Raw genomic sequence first — 16,855 nt, forward strand, 5'->3', positions numbered from 1 at the left:
AACAATATGAGCAAACAGCAAACTGGCGGCAAGGTGCGCTAATCCTGTTCCCGCTTTTTTTTCTTTTGTCAGCGCTTGTTCCGTTCGTATGTCTCTTGTCGTAAGCCTCTTGCGTAGTAGCTCGCGGTATCACAGGCGAAACCTGCTCTCCCCATTAGACTGCGCCAGTTCGGCTACACTAGCTTAGTTAAACTAGCAACACAAAAACTCCTTCTTACAGTTTATTCCACCACTCTCCGTCCTTTTACATTGTTGTTTTGTGGCAATACACTCCCAGTTTTTAGCACGTGACGTTTTCTATTCTACACGACCTGAAATGTTCCTAGGCTCAGGCACCAATTCCTCGAGCAAGAACTGGCCCATGCGTGACGGAAAAACAAAGTTAGCATGTCGCCGATGCACGTTTTCGCGTTGTGAGTATGCAGTACTTAAACTGTAGCTAATCTGCTACTTTTCTTGTTTGTGTTCAATTTCAGCAAGAAGCATATCGGAGGAATTCTCATCGACAGGGGACCTCAAAAGCAAAGAATTTGATGATTATCCGTCGCCAAAAGAAAAAGATAAAGATGAAGGTACGTCAGTGCTTTCAGTTTCCAAAATTTTTCCGTTTCTTGTGATGGCGGCTGGCTGAATTGTTATCGTAAGCCGATAACCGTTCGAGACTCTTCCGAATCGGCAACCAATCACTTTTGCTTCATCTGCGTCTGCGTTTTGTGTTTCTTTCCAGAAATAATCAAAGTATACGACGGTAACGCCTCAATGAAGAGAAGGATGTTCAGGACAATCACTGTATCACGCAATGCAACTAGGGAACAAATCATCGTGAGTACGCTAATGCACTATAGCGGTCGCCGCTTGTTCGTTAGCGGAGGAAGGCGAGCCCATGGCTGACATGGATCTCGCCGCGACCGGCGGCATAAGCCCGCCAGCGCATTCGGTGGAGTTTTGGCGCATCTGGAATTCGACTGACCTATGGTAGGACGCACGGGTGCTGCTCCAGTGCGGCACTGCGCTTGCGCGGACTCGTTCGAGTTGTCTGTGTTGCGCAGACGCACTCATGCCACCACGCCTGCGCCGTGCGCCAGTAATGAAACCAGATTTAACGAAACGAAACGATTTAACCAAATTTAATGAAACCAGCTCTCTTTAACCCCCCACTGACGAAGCAGCTTATTGCATCAAATGCGCACCCCTTGGTGGCCGGAACATCTGACCTCCTGAGGTTAAAGGTAATCGAACTCAATTTGCACGTTTTGCTTAAGAGGAAGCTTTAGCCCGGACCCCAACTCCGACGCGGCCTATTCAAATGCATCTAAACCGCAAGAACGCTTTTCTGAGATAACCCCTAGACCGATTTTAATGAAATTTGTTGAATTTGAGAATGAAAGTTAAATTCTAATGACTGTTGGAAGCGGAATTTCGATTTAGGGCCTGAATTTTATGAAGAGGATTTTCAAAAATTCGGAAGCCTGAATAACATAGAAGGAAGAAGTTTATAAATTAATAGCTCTGCATCAAAAACAGATATCGCGGCTCTGTAAACTGCATCCATTAGATAATTTAAAGCGGACAAATTCGATATGTCAATTTATGTCTTACGTTAATTTGTTACGTTGTGTGCAAGGGTTCTACGAAAGCTGTTTTTCTATATGACTAATTTTTTTAGGTTAATGTGTAACATATAACTTTTGGCCGCTTTAGATGTATTATCAGATGCAATTCACAGAATTATGATATAATTTTTCCTTGCTGAGTTACCGTTGTAAACTCAAGAGTTTCGTATTCTGGAAATTTTCGATTTTTGTCAATATTTAATAAAAAATTGGCGACCTAAATCAAAAATTGAAAACCAACCTTCACTAGATTTTAAGCTCTTCTTTTAAATGCGACACACGTCGTCAAATTTAGTGCAGCGGTTGCCGAGAAAAACGAATTCTTCTTTTGCATGTATTTAGATAGGAGCACCCGAGCTAAAGCTTCCTCTTAATATATACCATGCTCGTGCGCGCGCGCGCGCTGACTGAGTTCTGTCTTACTTATTGGTGAAGTCGCCAACAACAAGCAGTCATAGTTTGTTGTCTGAAAAATGGACTGCGCGTTCAGTTTCTCGTGTTGATACGCTTGTCAAAGCGTCCCGATCTTAATACTTGCGTCCATCCTTCCAGGGTGCTGCATTGCGAGCATTCCATATATCTGGAGATCCAAAGCACTACTACATAACCGATGTGTATGGTACGTAGCACCTCTGCCTCGCTTAATGCGAGAGTCAAAATAACATTGCTGATTGCCTAACGCCAGGGCTGCCTTAAATTGGTCTTACGAAATCGTGATATTGGCGTTTTGAGAGGAAAAAAAGAAACGTCCTAGTTAAGTTGCGGCATATCATTTTTATATCTCACCTTCATCATCTAGTTCTGCGAATTAGGATGAAATGTAATATTTACTGTGTTACTTTGATTGGCTCATACATTCTTTGACCTTCAGGAAAAGTTCGCATCAGCACAGGTGTTTAGGATTGCAAGCTTCTAAGCCTAAATGTTGTATTTAGACAGTGCGGGCGCTAACGATACGCTTAGTTCTGTTCATTCTTGATTTTGGTTGCTTAACCATGGCGCTCATAACGACAACACAGTGCGTGATGACTACGCGAGAGGCATATGGTAAATAATGAAAAGGAGAGAAGGAGTATGGCAAAAAAGTATAATAAGGCCTTGCGCCGTGCTTCAACTAATCATAGAATAGATTCTCAAAAAAAAGCGCGCAGAGGGCACATTAGAGAAATTGATGAAAAGCATGTTTGGCTAGGCTGAAACGACTCGCTTGGATTAATTGCAATAACTTTTGTACTTACGGTCTCTCCCCGTATATGTCAAAGAAGCGGGAAACGTCATAACTTAGGTTGTTTTTGCTTTTTTTTCTTAAATGACAATTCCCGCGCTGTGTCGCTCACCCCACGTGAACGACTGCCGTGTTTCAGACCAAAACGAGAAAGAACTGGGCGACTTCATGCCGGTGCAAAGCCTGACTCGGAGGGAAGGGAAGCGGCCTGCCATTTTCCTCAGGTATCGACCTCCCAACCCGGACCAGGGATACGTCAAGGTCTTCCCCGGAAAGCTCAGGTGAGCTTTCGCGTCATCTTCTTTTTTTTCTTTACTGGTTGGAAACTGCGAAAAATCATTCGCGGCCATGAATAGGCCAATTTCGAGACGAGCCACCCCTCTCTTCCCTGCCTCCTTCTCTTTAGCTTCGTACTAAAATTTACTCGACAAATCAGCAATGTCATTCTCCTCCACATTCCTCTCAACGTTGCCTTGAACTCAAGGACAGCGGGAAAACAGGGAGAAATGGGTGTTGCGATTATCCGCGCCGGCAGGACTGGTGCGCATGCGCTGTGAACGTGGCGAAATCGTGGACTAAAGCTTTGCCTTGTTTCTGATAACATTACTGGCAAACTAGGAGTGGTTGGCTGATTCTGCATGCAGTTCAGAACAGCGCGTGGCAAATTGTCAGTCAACAGACTTATGTTTGCAGAAGTGTTGGAAAACCTAACTGCATGTTCCGTTTTCTTCCTTTTTTCTTCTGTTTGCTTCTTTTAGGTCTGCGGACATTTACCGCGTGATTTCAGTGACAAGTGACACGAGCGTAGAAGAAATAATGATCCAGGCTCTGGAAAAATTCGGACTGGACTCTTCGGACATCAACAAGTTTAGGCTATCCGAAGTCACGCTAGACAAAGGATGTATGTATCGCTCGTCGCGTTGACTGCACGTCAAACGTCGAGTCCAACTGGAACCCGCTGCTGCAATGTCAACTTTCCTTTTTCTTCCGCAGCTGTTCATGAAAGAGTGATGGACAATCAAGAAGGTCCTTGGGTGTTGCTTAAAAACATTGCCAGAGTAAGTCTCGGCTTTAGGAGAAACTAATTCGCATGGAAGTTTGCAGGCTTTTGCTACTGATTTGAGGAACTTTCTCAATTTACTCAAGGGAAGTTTTAACTGCAAATCCGAGCTTGTAATCACAAGTATGATCAGTGCCGCGCGATGACCTCTGCGTGCTTGCTTTGCCCGTTCGTTCTGTCTCAGGAGTCGATACGACAGAAAGACCTGACCAGGTTCTACCTCCAGCAAAAAGAGGACTGCTACAGCTCCAGTGTTGCCCTTTTCGTTGGAAACCTTCCTCCAAATTTATCCCAGAGGCAGTACGAAAAAATTTTAGTAGACCTTTTAGGAAAACGTGAGTATCGCGCGCGTCTGCATGCGCGAATTTTATATCTTAATAGTGGTGGGTTCAAGAGGACTCTGACTGCATGATCCTCACTGAAGTTCCTGCACGATGCGGGGCTGCACTCATTTGTACAAAGCAGTTTTACTGCAATGCGTAAGCAGAGAACAAAAATACAAACGCAAGGACATCGTGCCTTTGTAACCTTGTGCAGGCTTGGAAAGCGTTTAATTTTTTTTCTGTAGCACTCTTGTAGTTCACAGTATCTGACAATTTGCGGATCAGTGATGCTTCATTTTTTTCCTAGCGCGTGTTTGTTACGATAAAAAAATCATAGGTGCGTGGTTTTATTGCTGCATTGACATTATTGCTGCCATTTATAACTGAAACCTTTATAACATTATCGCAGTTAACTGCGTGTGCAATCGCTGAAGTTCCAAGTGACAGTTCTGAAGCAGCCGAAGCGTTTACACATACCGCACAGTTCCCTGTCTTTCTGACCGCCATTCCTTCGCTTTCTTTGTCCCCCTACAGCTTATAAATTCAAGCAAATAGGCCCAATTTATTATGAGTACGGTTCCCTGATCATCACCTACGACAATGCTGACATAGCAGTGAAGGCTTTTTACATGCTGAGGGAGTCGAGCTTCGAAGACAAAAACCTCCTTGTCCTACTCCTGCCCAACACCATCCCAGAAATGATCCCCGAAGGTGTCAGGGTGAGTATCGCCTGGCGCTGCGCGTTTGCACCGTGTGGGGTGTCGCGGTGCGGGTTCGCATCGCAGAGCTGGAAAAAAAAAGAAAGATGGTGGGCCAACAGGCTGCGTCAATTTTATTCTTGCGTAGTCGTGCAGACGTGCGACCGCCTGTGTTAGAAAGCTGCTAGAGGAAAGAAGAAAAAAAAAGGAAAAGATGAGGTCAATACATTTTTGTTGATATAAAATTAAAGAAGACAAAGACCAGATACTCCTCTTCGCAGGGGCAAGGAAGATTTGCATTATCAAACAACAACAACCACAACGACGACGACGACACTAAGGACACCGGAGACAGTCAAATATCACGAAAATTTGTGAAGTTGCGGGCATAGTTCAAGGCAGGCATAGATGAAAGTAAAATGACGCTACACAGTTGCGTAAACAGTCAAACTGTACAAAATAGTCTGGAAACACGCACACAAGTGGGGATGTTTGCAAACGATTGAAACGAGAAATGCTGACAAGCCTACACATATCTACGTAACTGAACACCCGACGGCACATACAAAAGATCAAGCGCGAACTGCACATATACCGCGGGTGTTCCTGCGATGTTAAGTAACATTTAAAAATTACGTGTGGCGGATAGCACAATTATAATCCTTGAGCTGGATTGTCCGAACAGGCGCACATTATTTAGACGAGAAATCGAAATGTGTAATCGACTAACCAACAAAATTGACTAATTATATTTTAACTAATTACTTTCTGCAGCACATATCGTAATTTACAAATTGTAGCCTGGGAGTTCGCAAGGCAGATACCATTTTAGAAATATTAATTCCCGAACTTTGCGAAGATAGATTTCGGCGGTCCACTTACTTTCGTACTTTAATGCATAAAACGGCGTTTTGTTAAAAAAAAGAAGTAAGTGCAACTACAATGCACTTTTACGGCAAGTTTTATGGTGCATATCTGGAAAATGATGCCATGCCCAGGGTTATTTTCCAAGTGGATATGTCTCGCAGTCTCACTATCTACTTTTTGTAAATTGCAATATGTGGCGTTAGGTACTTAGTTAAAACGGAATTATTGAATTTTTGGTAATTAGTAGATTATGCATTTTGATTTCTCTTGCAACTCATGGCCGCCTCTTAGAGAATACCAGCTTAAGGACTAAAATTGTGCTCACAGGCAATTTTTTAATAATTGCTTAACATCGTTGCGGAAACACCAGGTATGGCCTGTCATAAGAAGCCAACAAACAAAGACACCAAGGACAACACTGGGGAAATTACTTGTACTTACTAAGTGAATTAAAGAAATGATAAATTTATGGCAATGGAAGTGGATGAAAAAACAACTTGCCGCAGGTGGGGAACGATCCCACGTCATCGCATCGCACGTGCGATGCTCTTGTTTTTCTCATCCACGTAAATTGCCATTAATTTATAATTTCTTTATTTCACTTAGTAAGTACAAGTAATTTACCCAGTGTTGTCCTTGGTGTCTTTGTTTGTTGGCTTCTTATGATATGATTAATAAAAATCGGGCCCCTCGGTTAACCGCTTTTCTCCTCGTTCAGGTGTGACCTGTTATATTTATAAAGCTTCTTGCGAGTTTATTTGGGAACACCACATTGAAAGCATTGTATTGGAAAGCAAATTGGTCGGCCAGTCCTTACAGCCTGTGATATATATATATATATATATATATATATGTATATTCTCGATGTTACTGGTGTCAAATTCATTTCTTCTTCTTTTTCGCTCTTTCAGCCATTACTGGTATTCGTAAACGTGAAAAGCGGTGGATGCCAGGGCCTGGAACTGATCACATCCTTTCGTAAAATGCTGAACCCTTACCAAGTCTACGACTTGGAGAATAGCGGACCGTTACCTGGGTGAGAACGTCTACCGGTGTTGTCTGTGTAAAGCAACGCTATTTCATTCACACAATTTCACACTGAGATTACTGAAGTGAAATCTGGCGTTGCGGTCATATAGTAATCGTAGGAATCGTGACTAGTACGTAGGTATTCCTTTGTCACGAAATTGTCAAGCATATACCTGCCAAATTTTTTGCGACTGTATCGTATAATGCGCGATTTTTACGGCGCAATTAATTTTACTTTTATTAAAAAAATTGTGTCCACTTTAGGGCAAAGCGGATTTCAAAGTGTAATCAAATGAATGATTTCAAAGAATTGTGGATCAATTTTTCAGAGCCTGATTGTTCTGACCTACTCGACTATTCGGACTTGCTCTCAGCAGCACCACCTACTTATAGAAACGACATATAACGCTATTCGAAATTTCGGCCGATGATACATGAATATTTTATAAACTTGGAAAACGTTCTATACAGAACAGAGTGCCTGTTCAGAGCGTCCATAGAGCCGGCGAAATTTTAAATAAACAGTCAACATTTAGAGCAATCAGATAATTTTCAGTATTTTTCGCGAAATATCATTTTGGAGGGGGGGGGGGGAGGGTGAGAGGGAAGGCTGTGACTGCATTATGTTTCAAATTTTAAGGCTAGCTGCATGGTCATGAAATCACATTGCGGCTTCTTTTATTTCCTTTTTCCTGGAGCTTTTATAGTGCTTTACTTGGAGCATTTCCCTAATTTGTCACGTAATTTCCTTCACGTAACTGAATTCGGAACCTTGAAGCATATCTGTCACTAAATCTAGACGATATGTTTACGCAGCAACAGTCACCGTGGATAATTATTTTTTATATACTAGGCAGTTCTTTCCGTTTAATGTGTTCTAGAAAAGGGTAACGAAAATGAGAGTCGAGATTTATTTATTTATTTTATTTATTGAGTACCTGCATCACATTGGAAGGCATTACAGCAGGGGGGTACATACATATCTACATCAATCGACACTCATTTCAACACACTAAGCGCGGTAAAACTTTCCATTACATTGTATTGTAACCGCTACATTGTATACCTGCAATATTTGACGGGAGGGCATTCCACTCCCTCGTGGTCCTATAAAAAAATTCATAACGCAAGGTGTCACCTTTAAAAGGAAATTCATGAAGTTTCAAGGCATGGTCTCTTCTACGCGAGATATACGACGGTAATGTAATATATTTGTTCCTGTCAATGCCTGTTTTAGAATAGTAAGCACAGTGAAAAAATTTTAGTCTGAGGCCCTTTCTTCTGTCCTTTAGATCCCGCCAATGAAGTCTGCGCTTGCCTTCGGTGATACTGAGGTTTCTGTCGTAATTCCCCAGAACGAATCGAACGGCCCTATTTTGAAAATTTTGAAGTAAATTGACTAACTGACACGTATAAGGATCCTAGCAGACACAAACGTACATAAGTACCTTACGTACGTGAGTAAAATACAGCCGTGAGGCTAATAAGTGTAACGCAAGGAATTAGCAATGACAAATTAGCTTCGAGGCGGTCGTTCGAAATCGGACCTACGTACCCTTGTTCTAATCATCACGTGGACGCCAGCGCCAGACTTTCTAGCGATTTTAGTGCGAGACTCCATTCTCTGAAAATGACATAGGGTCATCGAGAACGTCCGCAGACGCCCGCAAGCACAGCTGTACACATAGAGACGTGTCGTTGATGGACTTCATTAATAAGTGATAGCCCAAAAAAGTAAAGAAAACACCTCGCGATGATCTTGCAAAAGACAAATCTCTTAGGAGCCGCATTATCCACTTCCATGCAGGTGAACTCGAAAGATTACACACGCTTGATGTTGAACATCACCAGGACTCTGACTCCCTCCCGTATAGGCGATGCCGGGGTCGTCGTTTCCATTATTCAACAATATTATTTTAACATCGAGCACATACTTCGAGCGACATGCGGAGCGCCAAAAGTAAAGCTGGGACGCGGTTCAATGTTGCATGATCCCATCGTTTATGACAACCCCACATGACCCTGGATTTTTCGTCGCTGATTTGTCATTTCTAGACCTAACGGAATAAGACGGAAAGCGAGGAAATACATTAACGTTAACGTTTTGAAATATCTGGTTCGGCAAGCTGTACAGGGAAAGGGACAGATCAGAGGAGTGAAGAAAATAGGGAACAGAAAGAGCTATTCTAGAACTCACGGGGAAGCCCATTACGACGATCGCAGTTTGTCGCGCAATCTGCCATCACTGTAATAGCGTAGCAGCGTGTTTAAGACCTCTTCGAGCTGATTTTGGTCGAGGTCAGCGTCCTAGCATTCTGATTTCCGAGAGTCTGAAGATCACCCTCGAGTAACCACTGAATCAGTGGGTTTATGAAGCGTTCAATTCAATTTATTCTTAAATTTTGCATCACAGAAAAAAATGCACAAAAACTGTCTAGACCGGTAGCCAGAGGCCAGCAAGGGGTCTAGAACACGAAAGTTGTGTTGGTGCAGGTAAGAAAAAAGAAATACTGTTTTACAAATTAGATTGGCGTAACAAAGAAACGCTATTACTAATGGATATGTAGTGCAGTGTCGTGGATTTAACGCGTTCTATTAGTGGACTGCTCTCACACCGAGGAAACGCGACCGCAGGCTGTACGTGTTTCGGCACGTGCGCGACTACAAGATCCTGGTGTGCGGCGGCGACGGCACCGTCGGCTGGGTGCTCCAGTGCCTGGACAACGTTGGCCAGGACTCCGAGTGCCAGTCCCCGCCGTGCGCCATCGTGCCGCTGGGCACGGGCAACGACCTGGCGCGAGTACTGCGCTGGGGACCCGGCTACACTGGTGGCGAGGACCCCCTCACTCTGCTCAAGGACGTCATCGACGCCGAGGAGATTCGTTTGGACAGGTGGACGGTGGTCTTCCACTTGGATGACAAGCCGGACGAGAAGCCCTGCTCACTCACCAACAGCTCGGGGTCCACCTCGGAGGACACCACGGCCATATTCGTGATGAACAATTACTTTGGCATAGGCATCGACGCAGACCTTTGCCTCGACTTCCACAACGCCCGAGAAGAGAACCCAAACAAGTTCAACAGCAGGCGAGTGGATTTCCTTTCAAGGCTCTGCTTAACGACATTTCGAGAGGTGTTTTCGAGCCCCTGCAGAACTTGGCCGCGTCTCTTCACCGTCTCATTAGCATGAGAAGTGCCACGCAATAAGTCGCAGCATATCTGGAAATATAACGAGGTTCCTTCACACCTTTTCGCGCCTTTTGCGAAGGCTCGTTGAGAAGACATGCAGTACTTTTAAATGCCAGGCTTGTTTGCGTGCTTGCTCTTAAGGACGAATGAAGTGTTCTGCTGTCAAATTATAGCACATTTTATTTATTTATTTATTCTGGACGCCGTCTCAAAGAATGCGCCTTGAATTCCGAATGAAAGGCGAACAAGGCTGATGTAGCATCATATCGCGATAATAGAGAAGCCTTTACATCCAGAGAAAATACGTACAAAAATCTAAAACGCGATAGCGCGTGTGAGGCCGGTAGGGTGCAACGTAGCAAATTGCAAACATAGGATGTTTTGCATGTATCAATTAATCTTCGTCGAATAGACTTCGCTACATGCTCCATCAATGCACGGTCATGTGACTTCAAACAAAGATCACTTACACGAAAGGAGCCCTGAAATTCTTCTGCCGCATGCAACCGTTTATTTATTTATTTATTTATTTTTCCTTTCGTTATCGCGAGAATCACGGCTGCATCGCGGATTATGCGATTGACTACGCGATTCCGTGATAACGTTTAGCTTTTGCCAGCTGTATCCGCACCTATACTCCATCTATACTATACTCCGCCTCGCACGGTCATATATGACGTATAGTACTGTGCGGAAGTCACAGAAAGCCACATGAAAAGTCACATGAAAAAGCCACAGCCATCGCTGGGCACGTCGACCTATCAGACACCTGACGGCAAGAACCTAACGCGAGGGTTCGCGAACTACTGCATTCGCGCCCTGATGTCGGGCTTCACTCGCTCTCCTTGTTTTGTTTCAGACTTCACAACAAGGGCGTGTACGTGAAGATGGGTCTCCGCAAAATGGTGAGCAGGAAGACCTGGAAGGATCTGCACAAGGAAATCGATCTTGAAGTGGACGGCAAAACGGTCGATCTGCCCCCTGTAGAGGGTATCATTATTCTCAACATTCTCAGGTAGGCATACCGTCTGGAGCGCTCCAGCATTTGGGAAATGTTGCGGCTAGCGATATGCGAGAACGTTAGGATACGCTGATTTACCGCTAGGGCGACCGTTCTCTCAAGAGAAGTTCTCTGTCTTCTTTCTTTTTTTCTTTTTTTTTGCGTGGGGCAGTAGCTGCTGCGGTAGCTGGCCCCGGAACGTCGCCTTTCTGTCGTGCGTATAGCCAGTCGTTCTCGATGCAGAAGATCGATATTTATTGTAAGAGAAAAGCTTAGAGGTTGGCCTGAAACTCGGTGACGAGAAAATAAATGTAACGGAGTTGTCTCTTTCGCCGTAGTCGCTGCGACATTATTGCGAAGAGAGAGAGAGAGAGAGAAACGACGCTCTTTTTATTTTTGTCGTAACCGCAATAAATTGACTGTCACCGTCATTGTGTCTCACAGTGCCCCTTCTTGAAGGGAACGTCAATGAGAGGTGAGGATTTAGCCTAACGATTGTATTGGCTTTCTGAAAACGTGTAAAGTGCTAGGAAGTTGCACAGTAGCGTGATCAAGTAGCGTGAGCTCGAAAAAATCGGCGCTACGACGTCTGAGTTTTGGATGAGGCGGACACAAGAAGCTTTAAGTATGGCGGACCTTTCGCTTCCTCCCCAGAAGAAAGAAAGCCTATCCTGTTGAAAATTTGAAAGTTTATTTAACATAATTAACATATACAATGGCAAAGTACACACTTTTGGGACCCAACAATTTTGTTAAAGGGTCCCATTTAAACTGCAAAATGCTTAAAATATTAAAAGTGGTGAACGATTGATCGTTAACTTTCCGATTATTCGATTGCTGCTTTGCTGATTATTAATGTTTTACTGAGAACAATCGATTGAGGTTCCAAGCAAAATCAGGAAAGCGAAGGGTCCCCGATGCCTCTGCTTTGCGCGCTCAGCAAGGAAGGACAAATGGAGCTTTAGCGTTCCGTCTAAGACGTCGCCTGTAGGTCTCTCGGCATAAAAGCCAGCCGTGCGAGCACCTGTTCAGCGCAGCTGGTGTGATTGTTAATAAGCAAATGAATCATCTACTTCTAGGGTACGTTAACAACGTTATTTGCCTACGCAGCTGAGCCTTTGATTGAGTGCGAGTGACCTTGACATGCTTGATATGGCCACTCACGCCTAGTGTTGCTGACAAGCAACTGCCGATTGATATAGCGCGGTCTGTTTTTTTTCTGTAACATGTACTTACGTCGCCACCACCATAAAACGTCGATTCCTTCCCTCCCTCTGACTACTTTAAGAATTGACTTTTCCTAAAGTAATTGCGCAATAGAACGTGTTGCCATATGGTGTGGTTGCCTCACCTTACTAGATTTTTTATTCTAGTATAACATCAGCACTTTAACATTCTCTGACCCTTGGTCCGCTGCGACCGCTAATTAGCTTTCTAGCTTTTATGCATACGTTGCGCCTTCTTTCTTGTTATTGAGCAAATATCGTTTCACTCCTGCAAGAATACTTAATGCATGCACCCTTATAATAACCCGAATTAGAGCTGACAAATTAATAAATGAAATGGAACGAACGAACGAACGAACATAGATTACTAGTTTGTATTCCTTTTGTTATTGAGAAACCGTTTCACTCCAGCATGAATATTGATTGTACTTTAAGAACCATTTGCATCCACTTCTGTAATAGCCTGAAAGAGGGCCCACAGAATTAATAACAGAAATGGAATGAATGAATGAGCGAAAGAATGAATGAATGAATAAGTGAATGGACACAGATGACTTGTTTCGTTGGTCATTTAAGTCATGTTTACGTACTTCCAAAAACCCTTTTAATCGATTAATTATTCGATTAAACCTTTCCAATTTATCAGGCTAAAGATTTTGGTCAATGCTTCAAACGCATCCCCTTTGAAAAAGAGTTGGCAGCTCGTACGAGGAAGCTCATGCTTTTCCCATTCTTCAACGTGCCAGGATGGATGGATGGATGGATGTTATGAGCGTCCCCTTTGGAACGGGGCGGTGGGTTGCGCCACCAAGCTCTTGCTACTATGCTGCCTAATATCCTACCTAGGTTAACCAATGAAAAAAAAACCACTATGAACTACCACGTCCAAATTATCTGATCCCCTATTGCGAACTGTAATGAGACCCTGCAATGTAAGCGCCCTCTGGTGTCGTTGCAGTTGGGGTTCCGGTGCTAACCCCTGGGGGCCCGAGAAGGAGGACATGTTCTCGAAACCGACGCACTACGACGGTATGCTCGAGGTCGTTGGCGTCACGGGAGTCGTCCACATGGGCCAGATTCAGAGCGGGCTGCGCAGCGCCATCCGCATCGCGCAGGGGGGACACGTGAGTAGCATCACTTTCCTCTTCTATAGCCTCCGAGATCGGGCAGCGCGCGCTGCACCGCCCGATCTCGGGGACCAGGCTTCTTCGCGAATTCTTTCTTTCCACGACGCCAGAGGGCTACGTCAGCAATCAATCAGCGGTGTCACACGTGCCGCTTCAGCTGTTGTTGAGCGCTACCTTTGTTGCGCTTACTCCGGCTCGTACAGGTTTTAGGACAGCCTCACTCGCGTTGAGGCGTGAAACTCATTGTCGTTTAACTCATTTAATTGGCAATTCAGCTGCCAATTGAATGAGTTATATTTAACAGTGACCTTACATCCGCAAGTGGTCGCCGGAATACGGATGGCTGGACATTGACAGTGTACCTTCGGTACTCGTACAGGTGTCCATAGCAGATGTGGGCAGTCTAGAGTACATATTAAAGCAGCAGCATTGAGCAGTGCAAAATACATACGGCGTCATACAAAACCGTGTGCTGTAGTGGGCTTGTAAACGCAAAGTCGCTCAAAACGCGTCGGACGCCCTAGCATAGTGCTTCTTTCCAATGTCTCTGTGTAATATTTGGCATCCTTGAGTTTATCTCGAGGTGACTAATATTCGCTTTTGTGCTTTTGATAAGCATCTCGTTCTTCTTGATACACTGCATGAGTTCTGTCCGCCTGCCGCGTCTTCAGTGCTTCCTGTTCGTCACATGACTACCCTCATAATAGGCGTTGAAATCATCGTCAGCGTTGGGCATGCACAGCGCCGCCTTCCCTGCGATTATTGTTATCACCGTAACGTTCTGGGTTACACGCATGCACAAATATGCGCGACACAGAGGGAGAAAAAAATAAATAAACAAAGGTTACTAAAGAGGTTGGCTTCTCCTCATAATATCTCTTATTGTGGAGAAGGCAACGTTATGAACCATTACTAACGAGATTTAAATGCGCGTAGAACGACATGTACGCACGACTGCGTGTAAAATAACACCACAGCGTAGCGTAACCACGTAAATAGTGATCGAATGGTCGACACAGAACATACGCACATTTACGCTGTATGTCTTGTGTGCTGCACAAAATTCGTGCGGAATTACGCGATGCCAAAGATTTCCTTAGCATACAGTTCCCGCCTAGGTTAGGAACTATACTCCGAATTTAGCTTTATTGCAATGTTACATGGTGGTAACGTTACGTTAGTATTTCTGCGTTCTACATGATAATTTTTAGACTTGCGCGTGTCGTACAGGATGTGGCTGCTTGTCGTCCTGTCTGTTCTCTCGTATTCACATTATAGTCGATGACCTTGCAATTACCTTATTATTAAGCCTTTAGTTGTTTACACACGACAATCTCACAAGATTACGCGCAGTCAGCGGGCGGTAGAATTCGTGCCTTAAGGCACACGTCTTTGTGTGACTCGAAGGGCCACCTGCGCTGCTCCGTGTATGGTGAAAAAAAAAAAAAAGCTCTTGTACACGTGAAAGTCTAAGGACGAACAAAGGTGCACGTCAAAATTTTAGGTTCCTGCTAATGACGGCTCAGTGAAGCGAAAATAAGGCTACCCGGCGCACGACCACTGATAAAAACCACGGAGAAAGAATAGAGGGAAGGCTGATAAAGCGGGCTTTATCAACGTTCCATCCATATTTTTAAGCGGCAAGGAATTGGTCCTTGGTACGGAGGAGTGCAGACCCGAGGATTTGGTGCTCGTGCACCAGCAATGTTGTTATCCGAGGCGCTTCCGGAAGTAAAATTTAGTTGACAGTAGCGTTTTGTTTGTCTCCGTTGCTGTCCTACGAGCCTTATTAGCGCAAGAAAGTTCATATTGCGCCTCTGTTGGCTCATGGAAGATTTTAAACAGTCTTCCATTACATTACCAAGAAATGTTGCGCTCAGATCGAGAAGGTAGCTGTACTTCGTGGCTTGGTGCCTTCCGTAATAAATTCTCAGCCGTGTTAAAAGGTTAATCCTCAAGGTAGTGTAATCGGCATCTAATACGTCACGTGCTTAGAGTATTCGCTCTAAAAAATTTTACGCCCTTTGCAGCTTATCTCGTCCTCAACCAATATTCGTAGTTTATCTTGCTTGTAAACGGCGTGCCCACGTCAGAGTTTATATACATGACAGGAGATTATCGCAGTGCTAAAGAATGGAAGTACGCGGAAGACAGATGAGGATTATCGCTTGGTTACAAAACAAGCTCCAGAACTCGCAGGGTTTTTCTTTAATTGCATGCTTACATCCCTTGCTCGGACGGTGCGATCAAATGACAACTCTGTTTCTGCGACGTCACCTTCCAGTTGCGGATAAGGCTACACACAGAAATGCCCGTTCAAGTCGACGGCGAGCCTTGGATCCAGGCGCCTGGCGAAGTCGTCGTGCTCAGATCGGCCTTGAAGGTAAGCGTCGCGGTGGTCTGCGCAGACTCGAGACTGTTCCACGGATATGCTCAGCTCGCAATGCCCTTCGCAGCTCGGAAAAGCGTGCCCTTGGGAAATAGGGCATCGAAATACTGTCTAGCGGCCGCGAATTTTGCGGCTGACCGCCTCGCAGCGATTCTAAATCACGTCGCATTCGAACGTACCCGACTCCAGGGAAGGCTGCACTCATGCAGGCCTCGACATTTGTTGACGCTTCGTCGTAACTGTGCCGCCTGCTTACGTGACGTCGCAGACAGCCGCTCAATGCGGGCGCTGTCGATATTGCTGAATACGCTCCGGGGCATTCATTATCTCGTAGGAGCATTGGCAGCCGTGGAACATTCTCGCAGTAAGCAATGTTGTCGAACATTTTTTGCTGCAATTTATCACGGGAGGTTGGGTGAGTGCCTACGATAACATGCCCACCTAGTAAATCTTGCGGCTAACTAATGTAGGGATGGCTTGGCCCACACTGTGAAACTCGGAACATTTTGTGTAAATTTATTATACTTATCGTAAGGTGTTTTATCTATCTGCTTTGGGCGAAAGCACATGACTCTACCAGTAAAAGAAGCCAAAACCAAAGGACACCAACCAATGGCAAAATCGCTGGCTTAAAGAAAGCGCTGTTATGATCCGTTAATAGGACCATGCTGCAAAGTAGAAAGTGTGTACTAAGGCTTTAGAATTTCGACACAGCTGCCATTGATTAAATTTTGTTTTTGGTTTGGTGCGTTATTCGAATGGTTGATTGAATCCTTGCCTGCCTTGCACATCCTCTGTATGCTTCCCTGAGAAACACGGTGAGCATGTGTCGTGAATGTTCCCGAAGTCAATATGTCCCTTTTTCGTTCTCATTCAAGATTTTCCTAATTTCCACTCTTAACTGCATACACACCCTTCCAAGGTCCCGAAAACGTGCTGGTGTTTTGTCACTCTTGCCAGAAAAGGCAGTGCACGTGACGACACGTTACGAGTGCTCGCAATACCAGACTCGAACAATTAATTGCAGTTCTTGCGATAACATAATTGGATAATTAGCATCAGGGCAAGAAATAGGCGTAACATATAGCTGAAAGTGTCGATGAACTAAG

General features: G+C 44.6%; 1 protein-coding gene across 2 annotated transcripts in view; it reads left to right on the plus strand.

Annotated features, from left to right (window-relative positions):
- The window catches only part of LOC139060169 (diacylglycerol kinase theta), a 61,833-nt gene that overhangs the window by 32,167 nt on the left and 12,811 nt on the right, over window positions 1-16,855 (plus strand). For both annotated transcript variants that reach the window (XM_070539097.1, XM_070539098.1), the window contains exons 7-19: window positions 477-572; window positions 728-822; window positions 2,166-2,232; window positions 2,978-3,119; window positions 3,597-3,739; window positions 3,832-3,896; window positions 4,083-4,233; window positions 4,756-4,940; window positions 6,698-6,822; window positions 9,450-9,902; window positions 10,864-11,019; window positions 13,189-13,354; window positions 15,642-15,740. In XM_070539097.1, the coding sequence (XP_070395198.1) occupies window positions 477-572; window positions 728-822; window positions 2,166-2,232; window positions 2,978-3,119; window positions 3,597-3,739; window positions 3,832-3,896; window positions 4,083-4,233; window positions 4,756-4,940; window positions 6,698-6,822; window positions 9,450-9,902; window positions 10,864-11,019; window positions 13,189-13,354; window positions 15,642-15,740 (1,943 nt within the window). The remainder of the gene's footprint in view (window positions 1-476; window positions 573-727; window positions 823-2,165; window positions 2,233-2,977; window positions 3,120-3,596; window positions 3,740-3,831; window positions 3,897-4,082; window positions 4,234-4,755; window positions 4,941-6,697; window positions 6,823-9,449; window positions 9,903-10,863; window positions 11,020-13,188; window positions 13,355-15,641; window positions 15,741-16,855) is intronic.

Source organism: Dermacentor albipictus, chromosome 5, assembly GCF_038994185.2.
Source record: "Dermacentor albipictus isolate Rhodes 1998 colony chromosome 5, USDA_Dalb.pri_finalv2, whole genome shotgun sequence".
Classification (NCBI taxonomy): Eukaryota; Metazoa; Arthropoda; class Arachnida; order Ixodida; family Ixodidae; genus Dermacentor; species Dermacentor albipictus.